General features: G+C 49.1%; 1 protein-coding gene across 1 annotated transcript; it reads right to left on the minus strand.

Moving 5' to 3' along the window:
* Positions 1-242: 242 nt before the first annotated feature.
* Positions 243-16,567, minus strand: LOC101162905 (mitogen-activated protein kinase 1). Its single transcript, XM_023958116.1, has 9 exons — positions 16,233-16,567; positions 6,624-6,806; positions 3,463-3,652; positions 3,261-3,377; positions 2,991-3,105; positions 2,781-2,912; positions 2,490-2,599; positions 2,294-2,420; positions 243-2,127 (listed from the first exon to the last, which is right to left on the minus strand). The coding sequence occupies exons 1-8, from the start codon at positions 16,376-16,378 to the stop codon at positions 2,304-2,306; spliced, it is 1,110 nt and encodes a 369-aa protein (XP_023813884.1). The 5' UTR covers positions 16,379-16,567; the 3' UTR covers positions 243-2,127; positions 2,294-2,303.
* Between the last annotated feature and the right edge of the window lie 6,233 nt (positions 16,568-22,800).

A 22,800-nucleotide genomic window follows, 5' to 3' on the forward strand; every position in this document is an offset into this window, starting at 1 on the left:
CGAGGAGCTCCTCTGTCACACCAACAGAACATCTCACCGCTGACTTCCAGCTCTCCTCCGGGTCCTGATGTTCTCCGTCGCTCCGTGTCTAGACCTGTGACCACTAGATGCTGCTCCATCTGACTTTCTCCTGGTTGACCGCTTTTTGCTTTGTAGGTCTTCCAGAAAAAAATGGTTTCTGGAGTTTTTCCAAACTTCTTCTCTAATTTCTTAGATGGTAAATAAGGGAAGAGTCCAGTCGAGACGTTGGTACAGTGTTTTTAATGAACGTCTATTAAATGTCATCACGGTAGAGTTGCAAACAGAAAGGTGTGCGGTAGCAGTCAGTCTTTAATAACAAATGCCTCTTTAAATTCAATCCTTCACACAACAGCAACACGCATCATCAGAAACACAACCAGGATGGGAAGGTTCCCGGTCCGAAAGGTTCACGACACCGTTTGAAATGATCCAAACCTACAGAATGAAGAAGTTCCACCAGAGACGAAGATTAGTGTCCGATCATAGAAACAGAACATTCATCTGACCAGAAAAGATCTGCACTTAAAAAAAGAGAAAAGCCTCGAGGGAAATATATAGAAATGTTTTCATATCTTCAGTACAGTCACAAATCACGTAGCTGTGGCGAGAAAATCCTTTAGAAATGTACAGAAATGAGATCAAAACGCCGCGGGTGACGTCACCGCCACGAGCTGCGCGCCAAACCTCCGCTTCTTCAAAAGGCACAGACACTTACACCGCACAAAAACTCACGAGCTTTTTTTTTTTTTTTCGCTTTGAATGCCCCCCTCCCCCCAAACACGTGTATCTACAGGTGAGTCCCGGCGGGCGCGCGCGCGGCGTTTGTGGCTTCAAGCAACAAAAATAGTTTTGGGTTCAAGAAAATACGATAAAAATATCTCTAAAAAATAGGGTCAGTCCTGATAGACGGCTGGCGTGCAGCGTCCGGACCTGGCGCCGCCGTGGGGTTCGGACCCGCTGCCGCGGGGTCCGGACCGACTCAGGTTTGGAACTATTCGACTCGGTCACCGGAGGACCTTCAGGCTTCAGCCGCTTTCCTTCCGCCGGCGCGGCAGCAGCGGCGCTCATGCGCACTGGGTTGGTACGCTGTGACATCACAGGTGGGCGTGGTCAGAGGTTCTGTTATGGCTTGATTGCATTTCAGCAGAGCTTTAGCGTCCTCTCCTCCAAAAGAAAAGGGGCGGGGCATATAAGCACAAACGGTTCTCTAAGTTCTGGACAAAGTCGTGGTGATGGTTTCGTCCAAACAGGATCAAACTAACATTTTAGAACGGGGGTGGGGTGGATTTAGTCCTTCAGGTTATCCATCGGATCAGCTGTTCTGCAGGGGGGGGGGGGTTACAGTGAGGAAGCTAAAGCAGAAAGGGGCGGGACACAAAAAGCACCGCGTGTTCGGAGAGTGACACGCCCCCGCAGGTAAGGGTGAAGAGGCGCCCCGTGGCACTTAACATGGTGGTCTTTGTATACGGAGCTGATAACAGTCATGCAGAGGGGACAGTCTGATTCTGACGGGGGGTGGCGCGACACCAAACCATGGGGGGTGGGGGGCACGGCAGCGTCCTCACGGATCAAACGGGTTTTAAATTTGTGGCTAAGGCAAAAACGGACGTGAAAGGGTTCTTTTCCCGTCATGACCCCCCCCCCCCCCCCCACTTAGCCAGCGGGTTTGGACTCGACCAGAAACGGAACCAGGTCGGTTCTGTTGCATAAAACCAGCAGACTGGGATGTTTCACAACCAGAACCCGTAACGGGGCGACAAGGTGGGACTGATTCTCAGGAATAATGTGCAAAGCAGCGGACCCCCCCCCCAAAAAATAAACAAACAAAAACACAAACACAGACCACGTCATTCCTCAACTTGGCTTGAAACAACGACCCCCCCCCAACACTGTAAGCACCCCCCATTTAAGCCCCCCTCCCACTCTGACAGAGAGAGAGAGGGGGGGTATTCTTGATGCTGTTCCTGAGCAGACTGGATTGATGACAGACCGAGGAATCCAGGCGATGGGGATGGGGGCGGATACAAAACCCCCAAAACAAAAGGTTCCATCACAGCAACAGGGGGGGGGGGGGGGGGGGGGGTGCAGACGCCTGTGCGGGGTCACCTGTGGGGGGGAGAAAGCTTTCATGAATTTTTCCTTTCAGCTAAACCAGACAAAAGTCACAGAGTTGAGGGACGCCTTCCTGAAGGGTCCAGCTTCAGTCTGCATCACATCTGGTCTGAACCCGGTTCAGCTCCACAGACACCAGTCCGGAAACAGGAGGACGCACCTGAGAGACGTTAGGACCTGAACCCGGGCTGAAAACGGGCCGTTTCCTCAAAGATGTACTCCTTCAGGGTCTCTTTGGGTAAGTCATCCAGCTCCATGTCGAATTTGAACGGCGCCTCAGCGACGGGCTAAAGAAAATAAAATAAAGATGATGTAGACAAAGGTCCTCCAGAATCCTCTCCACAGCAGCATCTCACCTCGTCTGTGGGGTCGTAGTACTGCTCCAGGTAGGGGTGTGCCAGAGCCTGCTCCACCTCGATCCTCTTGTGAGGGTTAAAGGTCAGCATCTTGTCCAGCAGGTCCAGAGCTGCAGGACAGAACAGGTTTCCTGAGCAGGTGAACATCTCCCAGAACCCCCCCACGTCCCACACCAGACCGAGGAAGAACCCGAAGATGGTTCCAAACATTTGAAAAACAAGAAGCAAAAAGATCTAAAGGGCGTTTTCGCCTGCAGCCGGTCAGCGGTCTGACGGAAAACGCTCTCTGACCTTTGGGGTCGGCGTTGGGGAAGAGGCGGTTCCAGGGCACTTTGCAGCGCAGAGGCAGCGACAGCAGATAGTTCCTGGCTTTGATGTTGATGATGCAGTTCAGGTCTTCTTGGGACGGAGAGCCCAGGATCCCTGAGGGCCCACGTTGGTGTTTCAGTTACAGCTGGATCTCCAGGACCCAATCAAACATTAAACCAAAACAAGTTTTACCCAAAATGTGGTTGAGCTGATCCAGGTAGTGCTTCCCAGGGAAGATTGGCCTGTTGGACAACATCTCGGCGAGGATGCAACCCACTGACCAGATATCTATGGACTTGGTGTAGCCCTGAAACCGAGAGACCGCAACCTCCGTCACAGACGACGCAATGCCCGGTGAAAGCAGAAATGTTTGACCATGAAAGCAGCAGTGAGGATGGACCATGACGTCCAACACCTCAGTACTCAGCATTTCAAACTTCTAAACATGGAACGAAGGTTCACCTTGGAGTTGAGCATGATCTCAGGAGCTCGGTACCAGCGTGTGGCCACGTACTCTGTGAGGAAACCAGTGTGATCGTGGTCGGGATCCGCCACACGGGCCAGACCGAAATCACAGATCTGCAGAAACAGAAAGGCCCAGCTTCAAACCTTCTCCACCGGAGGGTAAAGAAATACCAGGAAGTCTCAGTCTAAATGGCGTTACCTTCAGATCACAGGTGGTGTTGAGCAGAAGGTTGGAGGGCTTCAGGTCGCGGTGCAGGACGTTGGCAGAGTGGATGTACTTGAGCCCTCGTAGGATCTGGTAGAGGAAGTAGCAGATGTGGTCGTTGCTCAGGTGTTGGGTCTTCAGGAGCTTGTACAGGTCCGTCTCCATGAGGTCCTGGACGATGTATCTGGGACACTCAGAGTTAAGGAGCTTAGCCTTCCAAACGCAGGAACTCCTGCTTTCAGACCCCCATAGGCTACGTTCACACTGCAGGCTGAAACGACCCAATTCCGAAATTTTTGCCCCTAAGCGGCCCAATTCCGATCTTTTCATGACAGTCTGAATGACACAGATCCGATCTTTTCAATTGCGACCCAGGCCCCGTGGGTTTGCCGTCATGATTCCGAATTGTAGCCGTTCTTTTCAATTGCGACCGCCGTCTGACCGGCCAGGCGACTTGATTCCGAACTGTACGTCATCGACACGCAACAAACGTCATCATTTTGCGTTGAAGTAGGCGGGAACGAGAACGTAAACATCAACCATGGCGGACGATGCTGCTGAGATCAGTCAGTGGAAGGGAAGGGAGGTCACTGATTGGATTAATATTTGGGCTGATCGCTCTTTTCAGGCCAAACTCCAGGGCTCTGATCGCAACTGGGCGGTTTTTGAAAAAAATTCCAGCTAAATGGCAGAGCGTGGTGTTGAACCTTTACCGCGATAACTTTTTTTTCTTTCTCCCCTTTCCACCGTGCTCAGAAGCGCGGGGGACCCGAGGCGATCCTCCTCCTCCTCCCTGTTCTGATCCTTAGATTCTCCAGAACGGGTTAATAAAGAGTCCATAGCATTTATTCTGGGGGAAACCTACTTTTATTACCGTCATCCGTCCTCCGTAACACACAACATGAATGCGCGCCCACACTGCCCCCCCACCTATTCTCTATCGCGGCACGCGCTTGCACACACGCGGGCGCGCGGCCCCAACACATACACATTCCTCTTCCACTACAGTGGGTCCAGACGATCCCGACTCCATTGCCTTCTTAAAATGAGAAGATTGTAATTGTGCTGCTCCTTCGTGAAAATAAATGTAATATTACAAAAAGAGCTCCGCTTTTGACAACACTGCTGTTGACATCCATTGTTAACGTTTGCTCCGCAAACAGGTGACGTCGTTCACCGTTGAGTATTCTTCTGGCTTCTGCGCATGCGGGTCTCGTTTGGGTCGTGTCACGGTCACACTGGAGATCACAAAAGTTCGGATTTACTTGGAAATGTGAACGGTCTAGCAAACAATTCGGATTTTTTCAAAAAATCCGAATTGAGCATTAAGCCCTGCAGTGTGAACGTAGCCATAGTTCCAACAAGTCCGACAGTACGGCGCGGCAGAAGGGCGATCCGTCTAAACGGTCTATGACACACCTAGACGTGTTACGGTACCTTTTCAGTCAGAACCGGCTTATTTAGGAAACAAACGGACAGCAGACGATCTGCCACACCAGAATAGTTTCAACCAAGACAGTCAGCCCAGGACACTTCTGTGACAGGAATGTGGTTTGGATGCAAGAAGACGGAGGTGGACCAGACAACGAAGGTGTGAAGTATGCTAACTCCTGGTTTTGTGCTGATAGAAAGAGCCTGTGGGGGGGGCGAGGCGTCGGACAGACGTGTATCTCAAAGAGTCCAAGACTTCTGTAGTTTTCAGGCAGTTTTTTGGTTTTAGTAGAGATCAGGAATATTGAGAAATGTTGTGACTTTGGTGACTGGAAAGAGGTGCATTTACTGGTAACACATGCCCCCCCCCCCCAGTGAAGACTCTAAATCAGGGGTTGGGAACCTTTTTGGCCAAGAGACACATGAACACCACATATTTTTACATGTAATTTCATGAGAGCCATTCGATATGTTTAAAACTAAAAATACTAGTGAATGTGTGCCTTTGATGTCATTTCAACACTTTGACCAACAATAATTCTGTGCATTCAGTTTTAATAACGTTGTTACTGTAGCGGTTAGACTGGGCGGCTGTTCGGTCGCGTTCTAACTTCCAGTGTTCATTGAACGCATCAAGAAGAGATGCTGGTTGGCCCTCAGTTCTGTCGCTCAGCCTGTCGTTGGGAGGGGGTGTTTTGGACCGATGGGCCAAACGTTGTCAGTACACACACACACACACACACGCACACGCACACTGCAGTGTGTGGAATGTGACGGGCAGCGTGTTCTCATCAGAGCGCCGCCTCACCTCGCTGCCCCCGACCCCTCCCCTTTTCCTTCCCAAAGACGGGGGCAGGGGGCGGGGGGGGGGGGGGGGGGGCAGCTGCAGGGACGGCAGCTCCCAGGTTTCAGGGCGTTACAAACTGGCATCGCATGGCGTCTGAGGAGGACTGGTCTAATGAAAGACTGTGGCCATCAAAAGAGCCAGATGTGACCAGCCGTGGGTTCCTGACCTCTGACCCAGAGCGTCAACAGCTGCTCCAGACATGGGTAACGTCTCATGACACAGACACATCTGACACAGTGCAGCCTGCGACAGCGTGCAGGGGGGGCTTTTCCACCACAACAGGTGGTGATTGGTCCCAACAATGGACTCCAACACCACAACCTGCATCAACTGTCCAACACCACAGACTGACGACACCAACTGACCTCTGCTTCCATTGACTGTAAAAGAGAACTGGACTGAGTGGCCCCGCCCCCCTGGTCCTCTAAACAGGAAGTGGCTCCAAGACTCCATAGACTTCTATAGAGAAACAAACAGCTGTTTCCGAAGAACCGTTCTGGATTTGATAAATTTGTTTTCACATCTTCTTAAATATCCTCTTTCACATTTTTTCCTGTAGTTCAAGTTATAAACTGACCAACCAGATGCCTCAATTACAAGTGGGCGGGGCCTGCTGACCCCAATGTTTGAGAGTAGGGGTGTGGCCTTCAGACAAGCTCCTGACTGGTGAGAGTCGTTGCCATAGAAACGAAGACTCAGACTAAATCAGACCAATCCGTGCTTATTGGTGGTAGGGTACATGGCGGTGACTGAAAGGACTTCCTTTAGTTGGAGCTGGAATAAACCATTTTCTGGGTTGGAGGGGGTCACGCTCACTCCGTTCAGTTCTCAACAGCTGTTATCAGACCAACATGGTCTAAGAACGGAGGCAGGATACACGTCCTTCATCTGCTCGATGCTCGGCGCGCGGATGATGTCGTTGATGCCGATGATGTTCTCGTGCTTGAAGCGCAGAAGGATCTTGATCTCCCTCAGCGTGCGCTGGCAGTAGGTCTGGTGCTCGAAGGGGCTGATCTTTTTGATGGCCACGCGGATCTTGTTGTCGCGGTCGTACGCCGAGCTGTGGAGGGAAAAGCAGACGTTAGGAACCGGAGGAAGTGGATTCCTAAAAACGCAGCAGCTTCCATCCATTCATCAGCGTCCAGAGGAACAGGTAACCCTTAAACGGCGAACAAGAACAATCGATAAGAAAAGCAGCTCTGAGGATGTCAGGACAGGAGGGGTTTCTGCTTCAGAACCCCCCCTGGAAGAGGGAAGAAGGTACGTTGGTTTTGTCTTCAACTGGACAAAAATGACTTCAAAATCTACCAGATGATCAAAAATGTTCCTTTTGTTTTTCAACTTTTAGAACAGGAAATCATGCAGACAAACTGAGCTGATGGTTAAAATGAACATTTTATCATCTATATAATAAGGAAATATAGATCTATATATATGGGAAACCTGCTGAAAATACAAATCTGTTCATTTGTGGTTAATTCCTACAGTTTAGGGATCCACACAAACATTTCTTGAGTGATTTTAGAAGTGGAATGTTTTCTGAGCGATTGTGTGATAAATAAAGAAAAGAAGCTGCAGGCGGACTGTTCCAATTATGGGGGTTAAAGGGGGATTTACAACCTCCTAAGGACCCAGCCGGGATTCAAACCCACGCCTCGTTCTGCAGCGTCTCCAGGATCTTCACGTCCCACAGCTTCCCCGTTTCCATCCAGATTTATTTCTGAGCATCAAACAAAGGAAGTGTCTGAAGAACGCCTACATGCAGGGATGGAATAAGAAAGGGGTTGCCATGGCGATGGCGGCGTGCAAACAGGAGCGTGCCGGGCTTCTGCAGACGAAATGCGAGAGGAGTGGAAGCCCGGTTCTGGACAGCAGGGAGCCGCCGAACGGGATCAAGGCCGGAGAGCAGGACAGACGCGTCACCACAGCTCCGAGGAGCAGACGGCTCTCCAAAGAACACGGCGTTCTCCAGCGAAGAGCCAAAGTCTGCTCCACGCTGGTTTTAGGACGGAGAATCCAAAAACGTTCACGGTTTGTCCGTCTGACAGGTTCACAAAAGAAAAAGAGAAAAGACGGATCTGAAGAGAACCCAAAAAACAGACACAGACCAAATCCCTGGAACCTCCAGATCAAACTAAGTCCACAGAAAAAACCTTCTTACGTGAACGCAGCAGAGAATTTAGTTCAATATTCATCACATCTGACTTTCATCCCATCAGTCGGCCTGCAGGATCCATGAGGAGCCAGCAGTCTGTCTGAAGAACTACTGTCCATCACACGTCCAACCAAGACCAACCAACCGGAGCCCACCTGCAACGTCAACGCCACATTTAGCTCCGCCGTTCCATATTTTCATATTTAATGTGGCTGTTCTGTTTTATGCAAATGTGGATTTCAAAGAATACTTTCAACTGAAACTTCTGAGGAATTCCAGACATTCCCCCCCCCCCCCCCCCCCCCGTTGTTGTGCACCAAGAAGATGCCCTGACCTCTGACCTGTAATCCAACAAAGACAGCAAACGCCTCAAGAAGGGCGTGGCTTAGATATTCAAGCGGTTTAAGAAAGCGTCAGGAGGAACTTCAGTCCAAAGCTGAAGTTTGTGGTTTCACCCTCTTCTTCTTCTTCTTCTGTGATTCACTTCAAGCCGCCGCTGCACATCCTCTGGTTTGGTCCAAACAACAAATCCTCGAGTGTCAAACCGTCAACGAGGAACGTCTGAAGAACCACGTCTGGACGGACAAAGCAGCCAGAATCCTCAACGGAACCGACGGAGTCCAGAAGTCCTGGACCTTCTGTCCTCCAGCTGTGAAGAAACACTGCTCATGTGTAAGGGGAGGTTGTCGCCATGGAGACGGGAAGACGAGGCCTTTGTCCACAGCAGCAGTTATGCAACAAGATGGTAACCATGACGATCGGGAGGAGGCGGAGCCGGGAAAGAGGAAATGATCAGTGAGCCGCAGAGACCTGAGGGTGAAGATCAAAAGACCCCCCCCCCCCCCCCCCCCCCCCCCCCGTGATGTCAGGTCACAGAGAGAGAGAGAGCGAGCGTCCATCTCTGGGGGGTTCACTGTGCTCCACATGTTGGACCTACGGAACCAGAACTTCTGGAGCAGAGGTCTCCCTGTTAGCATTGTCTCCTTTAGCGAGCGTGCTTCATGCTAACGGTTTCTGATCATCACGCTTCTGAATGACCCGCCTCCACCTGCTGGAAGCCCCGCCTTCTCCACCCAGGAGATGCTGAGGGACGGGCCACACATCGGTGCCGGTACCGGTCCGACACTAAAAATCCACCAAGGTTCTGCTGACTTTCAGATAGACTTTCTTTCAGAAATGATTCCCAACAGACCAGGAAGCTGCTGCTTCAGTCAGTCACGGAGGTTTTCAGGGAACGGGGTTTTTTGGCGGGAACCATGGTGTTCCTGATAGATTCCTGGCAGTGGGACTTTCTGGTTTCCAGTTATTCCAATATTCCATCGACAGTCTGAAGCTTACAGGTAGATTTATATCAACGTCTGAAAGTTGTTCCTCTGAGATCCTTTGCTGTTTGTTAAAAAGGTCAAGCAGGATGCCATCGTCCAGTAAAAGTAAAGTTGTGAATTTCTAAGAAACAAAAAGGAAATCTAATCTTTGTGTAACTGTAGACACTTAAGCTTCCTCACAGGCTCCAGCTGTGGTGTCATGATGCAGCATCATGAAGAGGCTGTAAATCATTAACGTTCAGCAGACGAGGCGTTCGTGTCCTGCTGGGACAAAAAAATACAAAAACGCTGGAAAAAACCTGAATTCCTAGTTTTTAGAATCCAGTTTGAGTTCAGACTACAGGAACGAACGTTGACCACATTCTGGTTCCCAACAGGAACAGCAGGAAGACTCCATCTGCAGACAACGAAGCTAAGGTTTCCGCGCTGCTCATGAACGCAGCACGCTGACCAGGATGGCGTCCACCTGTCGCGTTTTCCCAGATTTGCAGCTCGTTATGCAAACAGGAAACGACAGAAGAGGAGCCTTTAGAGCAGAAAAAGTGGGAAAAAGATGGAATCACAACCCGATTTTCCTGATTTTCCCACACAGAGCTGAAATGAAGGAAAAGTTTGGACTTTTAGTGTTTCATTATCCATCAGATGAAAAAGCCTTAAAGCTGTTTTCCTATTTTTAAAAACCATTTTCTCTCTAATGTTACTTTCAGCATCAGTAAAGCAACACAGCTGCAGTGAAAGGTCCTGGTGAGCCGGTTCTGGTTCTGCAGAACCCTGGCCCCGCTCGCCTCTTGTTGTGATCCTCTCTGAGGACGGCGCCGAAGCTTCTGAGAACCTCGGGAGGTTCTGTGGAAACGGACCGCGAAGAAACGACAAACCCAGGAAAGAAAGAAAGACTTGGACTTAAAACAGGAAGTGATGCTTTTAATCTGAAGAAACGTGTTTCTAATGACGACAAACACGCATGAACACGGAAACACGATTGGGACAGAAAATCTGTCGTGTGTTCTGCTGAAAGCTCGGCAGCAGCAGAACACAAACCTCAGCTGATATCACGGCCTCCATCTCGCTGACAAACGCTGCAGCGGTGCACGAACGGAAACGCCTCAGCATCAATGCAGCCGCGTGCACGAGCGTGCACGAGACGTTTCTCTGCTTGTTTAACCAAAAGTGACCAAATTACACAAATGACATCTCCTGAATGCACAGCAGACTGCAGCGCTGCGCTCTCATTGGCTGTGAAGTGGTGGTACTGATGTCAGAGCGTTTCCATGGAGACGGGCGCCACGGTGGCATTTCAAGAGCACAGCTCAGATGGCAGAACCGAGCAAAGTGTGAGCAAAAGGGAGGATGGGAAACGTAACAGCCCGGGTCCAAACAGCCCGGGTCAGAACAGCCCGATTAACCCAGGTTTGTGATGGGAGGAAAACAATCCCGTTTACAAACGACAAACATCCGTGAACTGCTGCAGAGAGAAATGCGTTCAGCTGTTCAACACCAAAGCAAAACCGCTTCTGACGTCTTATTCTGAAGGCCACCTTTCCAAACCAATACTCTTATTCTGAAAGACACCGATCATCAAATCATGCTTTTGCAGATTTTCATTTCATAATCATCTCCTGAAAACACTGAACTGGTTCAACATGTTGCTAACTGGGAAGAATCTCTTATTTTGAAGGAGCATCTCCCTACATCCTGGTCGGCGTGTTCTAGTCAGCTGTTTTAGAGAACATGCATGATGACATAACTAAAAGGAAACGGCGGCTGCTTTGGTCTGGGCCTAAAGCTGCAGTGATGTCATCATCTTTGCTCTGATGTCACAGCCTGAAGTGAAGAAACGTGGTGGAGATGTTCAGCACTGCTGCTGCAGACGAAAACGTCCCCGCAGACGAGAACGTCCCCGCAGACGAGAACGTCCCCGCAGACGAGAACGTCCCCGCAGACGAGAACGTCCCCGCAGACGAGAACGTCCCCGCAGACGAGAACGTTCTGCAGACGAGAACGTCCCTGCAGACGAGAACGTCCCTGCAGACGAGAACGTCCCAGCAGACGAGAACGTCCCCGCAGACGAGAACGTTCTGCAGACGAGAACGTCCCAGCAGACGAGAACGTCCCCGCAGACGAGAACGTTCTGCAGACGAGAACGTCCCCGCAGACGAGAACGTTCTGCAGACGAGAACGTCCCCGCAGACGAGAACGTCCCCGCAGACGAGAACGTCCCCGCAGACGAGAACGTCCCCGCAGACGAGAACGTCCCCGCAGACGAGAACGTTCTGCAGACGAGAACGTCCCCGCAGACGAGAACGTTCTGCAGACGAGAACGTTCCTGCAGACGAGAACGTTCTGCAGACGAGAACGTCCCTGCAGACGAGAACGTTCTGCAGACGAGAACGTCCCCGCAGACGAGAACGTCCCCGCAGACGAGAACGTCCCCGCAGACGAGAACGTTCTGCAGACGAGAACGTCCCCGCAGACGAGAACGTTCTGCAGACGAGAACGTTCCTGCAGACGAGAACGTTCTGCAGACGAGAACGTCCCTGCAGACGAGAACGTTCTGCAGACGAGAACGTCCCCGCAGACGAGAACGTCCCCGCAGACGAGAACGTTCTGCAGACGAGAACGTCCCCGCAGACGAGAACGTCCCCGCAGACGAGAACGTCCCCGCAGACGAGAACGTTCTGCAGACGAGAACGTTCTGCAGACGAGAACGTTCCTGCAGACGAGAACGTTCTGCAGACGAGAACGTCCCTGCAGACGAGAACGTTCTGCAGACGAGAACGTCCTGCAGACGAGAACGTCCCCTCAGACGAGAACGTCCCCTCAGACGAGAACGTCCCCGCAGACGAGAACGTCCCCGCAGACGAGAACGTCCCCGCAGACGAGAACGTCCCCGCAGACGAGAACGTTCCCGCAGCTTCAGACGCTCCGGCTCCAGACTGAACTGCGTTTCCATGACGACCAGGAACACAAAACAGCAACTGAAGCTGCCTTTCCAACGGAAACGGTTTCAGATTCACTCCGATACTTACTGCACATCAAAAACACGCCTGAATGAACCGCAGAGGACGCCGGAGGCCGCGTCATCACGCCAAAGCGACCCCCCCAAAAAGAATTTCCACGTATGTTTCAGGGGCTGTGATGGAGACAGACGGAGGACGTTCCTCCTTCCCTTCGCTGTCGTCTGAACACGTCAGATTATCTGCCGGATCAGGACCGTCCATGAGCCTCCGGACAGCGGCGGACAGAGTACCGCGCTCGTCAGGCGCAGACGCTGCCGGGCGCAGACGCTCTCCATCTGCACGCGCCCAAACACATCCCAAAAACTGGATGAACACATTCCAGAGCAGCAGGAAACTCGCCGCAACACGCCGTCCCTGAAACGCACGGTTGGAGAAAAGCCTCGTTCCCCTGAACGCCTCATCAAGCATGCAAATGTTTACAGAACAAAAAGCAACGGCGACAGACGGGAGGCGGCGCCGCCGCAGGGTTAGAGGAAGACACCCCCCACCCCCCCACACAGGAAGAACTGTGAACAAACCTCACAAGATGAGCAACAACCACGAGAAGGAAGCACCAGGCTGCAGGCAGAAGCTCTGTGCCCCCCAAGAAAGAGAAGTGTCAGAAAAGCAGAAAGGAGGTCAGAGGTTGGTCCTGCCCACCGCTCGACCAAAAACCCAGATGTCCGAGGGTCCGGATCACCCCAGAACCCCCTCCCCCCTCTGGTCTAGGAGGTTTTCACTGACAGGATGATCTAAAGCAGCGTCTGTGTCGCCAACGCCATCACCTTATGACAGCCGCTGCATGGTCAATGGTCGCTCCTACGGCATCATGGGAACCGGCACAGGGTACCCCAGACTACACCCCCAAGGACCCACGCTGGAGGAGGAATCGAACCCCGATCCCCCATGTGCCAGTGTAGGTACCGTAACCGTTTGGCCTGCAATAACCGTTCGGGGTCCTTTCCACTGAAGCTGACGTCACACTACGGTGGCCCCACTAGGACAAACTACGTAGCGTCCACATCTGCTCGGGCTCTACATATTTTTATTTCACGTTTTCTTTTGTAACCTAAAGTTATTTTCCCTCATAAATTGTGTCTGACATTATTCTTTGTAATTTTAGACATTTATCCACGATCTGCTTCCTATTCCAGTTTAAGTTCAGCCGTGGCTGAAATGTTCTTAGCATGGCTAAATGTTGTTCTTCTGGGTCCGTTCTGTCAATAATAAAGCACTGGATGCACAGATTTAAAAAACTATAAGCAAACATGCATTAAATAACAATCATAACCTTAATAAAAGCACGTTTAGAAGCTCATCTCGCTCCATGTTGGAGCTCTGTTTGTTTACAACGAACCGCCTAATATCTTCTTCTATGGTCATTTACAGACCAATCACTGTCTGACACGTCATCAGACCAACGGACAGACAGTCACATCATGTGACCTCAGCACTAGTCCCAGGAACCCGAACGGTTGTGGTACCGACACCAGTCCAGCGCTTTACCAACTGAGCAATCATTACATGTTCCCCGCAGTTGAACAGTCAACGCCATCACGTCCAGAACACGACCAGAACCTCACCCTGTACGTTCCACAGGACGAGCAGTGTCAGCTGACGTCAGTGTGAAGGTCTTTCTGATGAAGATCAGCTGAACCGGCGTTCTGACTTTACCGCTGACAAACGTTGGTCTGCGTTCTGAACCTGGATGAAAACCAGCCGGTAGCTTTTCCTTCTGAACGTAGACCGTCTGTCTATTCAAGGTTCTGTTGAACGTCAGAGTCCGGTTGGTTTGTCCTTTTCTCTCACAGCTCTATTCCGATATTTGAAAGACTTGGTATAACAGAACTCCAGCCGGACCCGAACCGGATCATTAGTCAGTCATAACGGCCCGGTTATTTCTGTTTCAGGGTCCATTTCTACCCAATCTGAAAGGACACTACCAAATCCTGGTCCCTGATTGGTCAAAGTTCAGCTGGTTGAACTTTCAATGAATGCCCCGTTTGTGCGTAGAACCCAAACGCAACGCGAGTCCGTTACCTCTGAGCCAGACGTCCAGATTGTTTGGACCCTGAAGGATCTCCAGAATCTGCTTTACTGATAAAACAAAGAAGAGATCCAAAGATCCAAAAGTAGGAAAATCAGCCTCTAAGTCTGGAAGATCTTTGCTGGGATCTCCAGTTTGACAAATCCACAAAAACCCAGAGAAGAACCAGGAACCAGAACACTCTGGAGAAAAGAACCAGGAACCAGAACCCTCTGAAGACAAGAACCCAGAGAACAATCAGAACCCTCTGAAGACAAGAACCAGGAACCAGAACCCTCTGGAGACAAGAACCAGGAACCAGAACCCTCTGGAGACAAGAACCAGGAACCAGAACCCTCTGAAGACAAGAACCCAGAGAACAATCAGAACCCTCTGAAGACAAGAACCAGGAACCAGAACCCTCTGAAGACAAGAACCCAGAGAACAATCAGAACCCTCTGAAGACAAGAACCAGGAACCAGAACCCTCTGGAGACAAGAACCAGGAACCAGAACCCTCTGAAGACAAGAACCCAGAGAACAACCAGAACCCTCTGAAGACAAGAACCCAGAGAACAATCAGAACCCTCTGAAGACAAGAACCAGGAACCAGAACCCTCTGAAGACAAGAACCAGGAACCAGAACCCTCTGAAGACAAGAACCAGGAACCAGAACCCTCTAAAGACAAGAACCAGGAACCAGAACCCTCTGAAGACAAGAACCAGGAACCAGAACCCTCTAAAGACAAGAACCAGGAACCAGAACCCTCTGGAGACAAGAACCAGGAACCAGAACCCTCTGAAGACAAGAACCAGGAACCAGAACCCTCTAAAGACAAGAACCAGGAACCAGAACCCTCTGAAGACAAGAACCAGGAACCAGAACCCTCTGAAGACAAGAACCAGGAACCAGAACCCTCTAAAGACAAGAACCAGGAACCATAACCCTCTGGAGACAAGAACCAGGAACCAGAACCCTCTGGAGACAAGAACCAGGAACCAGAACCCTCTGAAGACAAGAACCAGGAACCAGAACCCTCTAAAGACAAGAACCAGGAACCAGAACCCTCTGAAGACAAGAACCAGGAACCAGAACCCTCTAAAGACAAGAACCAGGAACCAGAACCCTCTGGAGACAAGAACCAGGAACCAGAACACTCTGGAGAAAAGAACCCGGAACCAGAACCCTCTGGAGAAAAGAACCAGGAACCAGAACCCTCTGGAGACAAGAATCAGGAACCAGAACCCTCTGGAGACAAGAACCAGGAAGAATCAGAACCCTCTGGAGACAAGAACCAGGAACCAGAACCCTCTGAAGACAAGAACCCAGAGAACAATCAGAACCCTCTGAAGACAAGAACCAGGAACCAGAACCCTCTGGAGACAAGAACCAGGAACCAGAACCCTCTGAAGACAAGAACCAGGAACCAGAACCCTCTGAAGACAAGAACCAGGAACCAGAACCCTCTAAAGACAAGAACCAGGAACCAGAACCCTCTAAAGACAAGAACCAGGAACCAGAACCCTCTGAAGACAAGAACCAGGAACCAGAACCCTCTAAAGACAAGAACCAGGAACCAGAACCCTCTGGGAGTCTGTAGGTTCCGAACCTGGAGGTTCTCCCCGGAGACCCGCTTAGTAAGTTCGGCCTGAATTCCTTCACATTAGCGGCAGCAGAACCTCTGGAGGAACTCCCACTCTGTTGTTATGCAACCCCTTCAGGTCCACGCACGGGAACACGAGTGGGAACGCGAGAGGGGTGGGGGTGGGCAGCTGACTGCAGTCGGCCAGCTTTTATTGTGAAAAACCGCTTCCAGTCGGGAAAAGCCCCGTTTTCCTCAATCCTCCCTTTCCGCTGAACTTTTCCCGTCAATCCACGCCACGCGCGTGAACCCCGCAGCCGTGATTCCGTGGTCCACGCGCGTGCCCGCCAGCGCAAACGTGACAGTTGGCGTGAAAAAGCAAAGGGAGCGCGCGCCACTCACCACACCATCCCGTACGCGCCCTCCCCGATGTAGGACAGGTTGCTGTACCGAGGCCCCACGTCGAAGGCCTGCCCGCGGACCAGCTCCGTGCCCGGGCCGGGGCTGGGGCCGCAGCCGGCGGAGGCCGACACCGCAGCTGTCGCCATGATGAGGAGCGGCGCTTCGGGGGCGGAGGCGGAGCGGACTCGGTCCGGAAGGTTCGGGTCTGAGGACGGGGTCGGCGGAGAGGCGGGGGGCCTTGGCTGCGAGGACTGTTTTCCTTTCCGTTAACGTGCGTTCGAGAGCGAGCACACGGCTGCTGAGCTGTACGCGCGGGAGCGAGCAGCGCGTTCAGGGGGCTTGCTGCAGGAAATGATGGCGACCACGTGACTCAGCTTTTCCCTTTTTTCTCGTTTGTGTGGCGTTCAGGGGCGCTGTGGGTTTTCTCCAGGGGCCCAGGCAAGAATGGGGCCCCAATCATTTTGTTATAGATAAAAGTCCTTTTATAGACACGTAAACATATCAATAAACATGTAGACATGTTGATAAACATCTAAACATATTGACAAACATGTAAACATATTGATAAAAAAATTGATAAACAAATTGATAAACATGTAAACCTATTGATAAACATGTAAACATATTGATAAACGTGTAAACATATTGATAAACATATTGATAAACATGTAAACATATTGATAAACATATTGATAAACATGTAAACATATTGATAAACATGTAAACTGTAGGTATGCAGCTGAAGATGATGATAATGGAATCATCCGTTCTTCTTCTTTGTTGGTTTAAATAAAAAGTGGACCAATCCAACACAAGTTTATGTTCCATGAATGTCCCATTACAGGTAAACCCCCAAACTATACATGTTCTTAGGGTGTAAATGTCCTCGCTACACTTTAGATCCACTTTTTTCAGGCGCACATAATGAACTTTCTTTCAAAGTTTAAGCCTTTTGTTGAATAAAAGGTCCAGAAGAAGCCAATCAGGATGCAGAACACTGCGCTGTACTTTGATGATGAGCCTCCATTTGTGTGTCAGACTGCAGCTGAGCTCTTCCTCCTGCCTGAAGATCCTGTCAGGGAAAAGTCGGCTGTTCGGCCTCCATGCTGCACAGGGGCCTGTTTCAGAAAGGAGGTTAAGTGTAAACTCTGAGTGCGTTAACCCTGAAATCAGGGAAACCCTGGGTTTTCCGTTTCAGAATGGGAGGTTTGTTAAACCAGAGAAAGCAGAGTAAGTCAAACCCGTTTCTGAAAGAGAGGTAACTTATACTCGGAGTCAGTGTCCATGGTTACTTATGCTGTGAACCTAACCTGGTCGGGAGCAGGTTTTATTCTCCAAACTCAAAGTTTCTGCCGGTCCCCTCCCCTTTTTAAAGACGAAGCGGTATTTTTCGCTTTAACCTTCATTGCCCACATTTCCGTCACACAGAGACGGTCTAAGTGACAAGAATGGCTTGTTCTTTTTTGGAGGACCCAATAGACGAGGAGGCTGCATTAATTCATAGAGAATTACATTTACGAGGATTTTGAGAAGACTCGATTTTTTTTTTTCACTTTTAGCTGCTGCCATGTTCTTTTAATTCCTGCAGGATTGCATCTACATGAAAATGAAATCAGGGACATTAAATTAGATTAATGTAACAATTACTTTTTGGAAACACAATTTGCTAGCACTGCTTACTTTCTTAATCCCATATAAACCTATACCACTTGATCAATACAAGGGTAGTGCTGCAGTGTGTGTGTGCTGAGCGGGGTGCGATCCACGAGAGAGAAGGGGAGGGGCGAGTGCAGGTGCAGATGGGGGGGGGGGGGGGGGGGTAGAGCGTGGTATATATTGTGTGTTCGGAGGACGGAGCACTTCGTTAAATAAAGAGAAGGTGTCATTCCCAGAATAACTGTTTTGGAGTCATTCTTAATCCGCTCTGGAGGTTGAGGGTTTCCAACGGGAAGTGAACCCCGAAGGAGAATTCCCTTCGGCCCTGAAGGAAATCTCCCCTGCGCTTCTGACCACGGTCGGTCGGAAAGACGAGAGAAAAGAAAGGAGAAGTCTTCGCGCAGCGAAAGGTTCAACAGTAGACAAAAGTTCACTTTTAAAAACACAATTGCATGTATTAATATTAAACTGACCAACGTTTGCAAGAGGGGAAGGTTAACAAAAAAGTCCTCTAAACATTACTGACGTTAAATGCACCCCCCCCCCCCCCCCAGATTGGTTCTGTACACTATGCAGCATTTCATGCATTTACACCAGGAATGAGACTTCAAAAGTACACCTAAATATAGCCATTTTTTATTTCACACCTTACGCTATTTAAAAAATTATTACAGCCAATATTTTATAACAATGATTTAAATGCAAACTTGCGCATTAACTTGAGCAGCTATGTTTTCCACACTAACTGTCTCTGTTTTGCAGATGCAGCGGTGTTGCTTTTCTTCTGGAATATGTGCTCATATTCACTGTAACTCTGCAGCAGCACGTCAAGTTCAGCTGGCGAAAAATACGCAGACCTCTTTTTTTCACGGTTGCCATGGTGACTCGTAATATCTGCGCTCCATTGATAATGGCTTCTTATAGTCGCGGTGCGCACGCTCACCTCCGAATCAGTCCACTCAGAATTGATTGACCTAACTCCGATCAGCTTCTCTGAAACAGAAAACTCAGAGTTGTTAATCTCCCGATTGACCAACTCAGAGTTCAAGTTTAACCTCAGAGTTGGTTGAACCTCCTTTCTGAAACAGGCCCCAGACGGGTGTGTGTGTGTGTGGGGGGGGGGCGTCCTCTACTAAGAAAAGGATGGTGGTATTAAAGTTGGTTCCTCTTCGAATACTTATATGGAACATGAGCAGAGGAGGTATGGTGGGGTAGTGTCTAGCATGCTAAAAGCTCCAGGTTCAAATCCCAGCCTGGTTCTCTGTTTGCATGTTCCGCTGGTTACTCCGGCTTCCCCCCACAGTCCAAAAACAGGCTTCATGCATGTCTGTGTGCGGTCCCGGGATGAACCTGGGAACTGTACAGAAACCTCCCCTTCACCCTTAACGGGATAGGCTCCAGCATCCCCAAGACTAGGAATGCATTAAGGTTTAGAAGATAAACGGGTTCAGGGGGGTATTCCAGAAGGCCCGTTTAAACTCCCCTGACTTTAACCCTGAACTCTGGCTGAAGTCCGCCTGAACTTGCTTACTCTGGGTATGTCGGTTTCAAAAGACCGGATATGAGTTAACGTAATTACGCTCCACTTGGTAACCCTGGGTTAATGCACGTGCACAGCAGGTACATAAAGACATTCTCAATGGATCGCAGATTTCTGGAGTCACCATGGAAACGCGTGGAGAAAAAAAGAGAGCGCTATACTTCAGTGAGACGGAGTCTGAGATTTTAATGACGGCGTATGAAGATTATACGACCATCAAAAAAGTGACACGGCTGCATCATCAGCAAAAGAAAGAGTTTCCGGTAAATCGTTGTTGCTGCTACAGCGCAGCCTCGCGGGGGCAAAACGGCTCCCAGCGTGTTTCAGAAGCGGCGGCGGCGTGCCGCCGGTCCGAACCCTGGCGTCCCGGGCCGTGTGTCTGCGGGCGCTGCGCCCGCTTCTGCCCGCCGGGACGCGCTGGCAGCCCCGCTTCTTCTCCAACAAGGTGAGCCCGGAAAACCGAATCCTCCGGTTCCCGGGATGAACGTGTAACGGGAGGTGCGGTGAGCTTTGATGTTTTCCGGAATAAAAATGTGCTTGGAGAAAAGGAACGGACAAAGTAAACGCACGAGTTTCTATTTCATTTCTATTTTCATTGTGAGGCATATATATATGTAACTTATCCAACTTAAATTCATTCAATTGGTAACAAATAATCGAGTTCAATTTATTCAACCTAACTTCTTACGTCTATCCAACTCAATATTTGTTATATAATTCAAATGTACATATTTATCTAACTAAATGTCATATTACTCCAATTCAATTTAAGTTTTTCCATCTTAATTTATTGTAATTCTTGAACTATCTAATGTCTAAGTTTGAGCCTGGAGATATTCTCATTTTTATAACAATAAAGTAGTGGTGCTAAATATCTTCATCCCTCATCCTCCTCTTCCTCCCTCTCACTCATGGTGCAGAAAGAATTAAACATAACATGATGAAATAACTCAACAAAACACAGTAAAACAGCTAAACAACTAGACACATTTGGTCAAAAACCCACACTTAAACCCAAATCCGTCCAAACAGGCAAAGGGAATGGTATCCCACAATCCCTTGCGGTGCCGATCTAACAGCAGCACCAAAGTTACACCTACTTCATTGAATTAATTTGAATGAAAGTAAAATAACTATCTGAAAACTACGTGTTATTTTTAAACTGACTTAACAAAAAATGATTTATCTTAACTGAAACAAATAATGAAGTTAGATCAAAGTAAAAAGTTTTTCTTTCCAACATCCATGTGTGGTCTTATCAGCCTCTCACGGTGGAAAAAGTATTATCTGAGCTTTTTCATCCACTAAATCATCTTCAAATGGACACGCCATGCTGCTTCACCTCTCTGAAAACAAACTATCCTTCAACTAAACCTGCTCCGGACCAGGTTATGTTCAGAGCATGAGTTGCTATGGCAACTTGACCTACCCTGAAACATACCTCCATTTCTGGAACCAAAAGCTGAGGTTATCAACTTCCTTAGCCTCAAACTTACCGTGGGAGCTAGCAGAACCTGCTTTCTGGAATACCCCCCAGGAGTAAGGACTCAGACCATAAATCCCGCAAATGTTATAGCGTTTTTTCTCAAAATGCTCCCCCCCCCCCTAAAATTAGGGTTTAATTCAAGAACATCTTTTAAGATTAAAAACATTTTTTTTAATTAATTAAACACAACTGAACTTTTCAAACAAGGACCGAATTTATTTCTGCTTTCGAAATTTGAATAATATTTAATAATTAGATTAATAATAATAATTATTAAATGTCTGTCAGTCGTAGTAAGACAGAATACATGTGTCTGAACGAGAGGGATCAAGGTAGAAGCGTTAGGTTACAGGGAGCTGAGGTGAAGAAGGTGCAGGAGTTTAAGTACTTGGGGTCAACAGTTCAGTGTGATGGGGAGTGTGGAAAAGAGGTGAAGAGGCGAGTGCAGGCAGGTTGGAGCGGGTGGAGGAAAGTGTCAGGAGTGTTGTGTGACAGAAGAGTGCCAGCAAGACTCAAAGGAAAGGTGTACAAGACAGTGGTGAGACCAGCTCTGCTCTATGGGTTAGAGACGGTAGCAGTGAGACAGAGACAAGAGGCTGAGATGGAGGTAGCAGAGATGAAGATGTTGAGGTTCTCCTTAGGAGTGACCAGGTTAGACAGGATAAGGAACGAGTACATCAGAGGGACGGCTCATGTTGCCTGTGTTAGCGACAAAGTCAGAGAAGCCAGACTGAGATGGTTTGGACATGTTCAGAGGAGGGATAGTGGATATATTGGTAGAAGGATGTTGGAGATGGAGCTGCCTGGCAGGAGGGCAAGAGGACGGCCAAAGAGGAGATACATGGATGTCTTAACAGAGGACATGAAGTTGGCTAACGTTAGGGTAGAAGATGTCCATGATAGAGTGAGGTGGAAAAGGATGATTCGCTGTGGCGACCCCTGATGGGAAAAGCCGAAAGAGAAAGAAGAATAATAATAGACCTTTTTCACACTTCCGCATTTTTCGACCGGAAATACGTCAATGACGTGTAAAACAACTTCCTGTTAGCGTAGCAGCAGATATGAAGAATGGCAGAGTCGAAGAGTTGCAGTTTCTGTTGTGTTCCAGGCTGTTCGTCTTCCAACCAAAAACAGTCCTACCTTTCATTTCATTATTTTCTTCTGGATCCAAACCTGAAACCAAAATGGATATAGGCGATCCGAAGAGATGAAGGGCATAGTTTTAATGTAAACACAGGTAGCACCCTCTGCTGCCGGCACTTCGCTCCGGATTGTGGTGCGGCTGCGCCGTTCGTCGCCTGAAGAGTGGTGTTGCCCCGAGTATTTTCCCTTGGAAAAACTTTACTGCTCCTTTGAGAATTGAGTCAGTATATGACAGAAACGTCAGGCTATGCAGCTATGCTGTGAAGATGGCGACACGGTGGCTAAGCTAAGGCAGTAAATGGATCAGGACTACGGGACACACCCACCTGCAGGTAAGGTTTTTCATAATGTGTTTAGTTAACGCTAGTCAACTATGTGTACCGTTATTGGATAAATGCATTTCTACCTGAACAAATGAATGTTTATAATAAAAGCTGTTCATGCTCTCACCTATTTTAATTACATGTATTTAACTAATTTTGAGCATTTTGTCATTAACAAAAATAAATGCCACTGCCACTTTAACCATGCCACTGTTCTTTAGCACTGTTTAGACTACTGTTATTCTTCCTACTATTACTGTCTTTATATCTATTTTTAAGTCGTTTATTTATTATTTTATATGCTGCTTGCACTGTGGGGTGAGAGGAAAGCAATTTCATCTGTGCTGTATGTCTGATGGATGCAGCATACTTGACAATAAAGCTGACTTTGACTTTGAAATGAAATGTATTTGTAATTAA

Source organism: Oryzias latipes, chromosome 9 (assembly GCF_002234675.1).
Source record: "Oryzias latipes chromosome 9, ASM223467v1".
Taxonomy (NCBI): Eukaryota; Metazoa; Chordata; class Actinopteri; order Beloniformes; family Adrianichthyidae; genus Oryzias; species Oryzias latipes.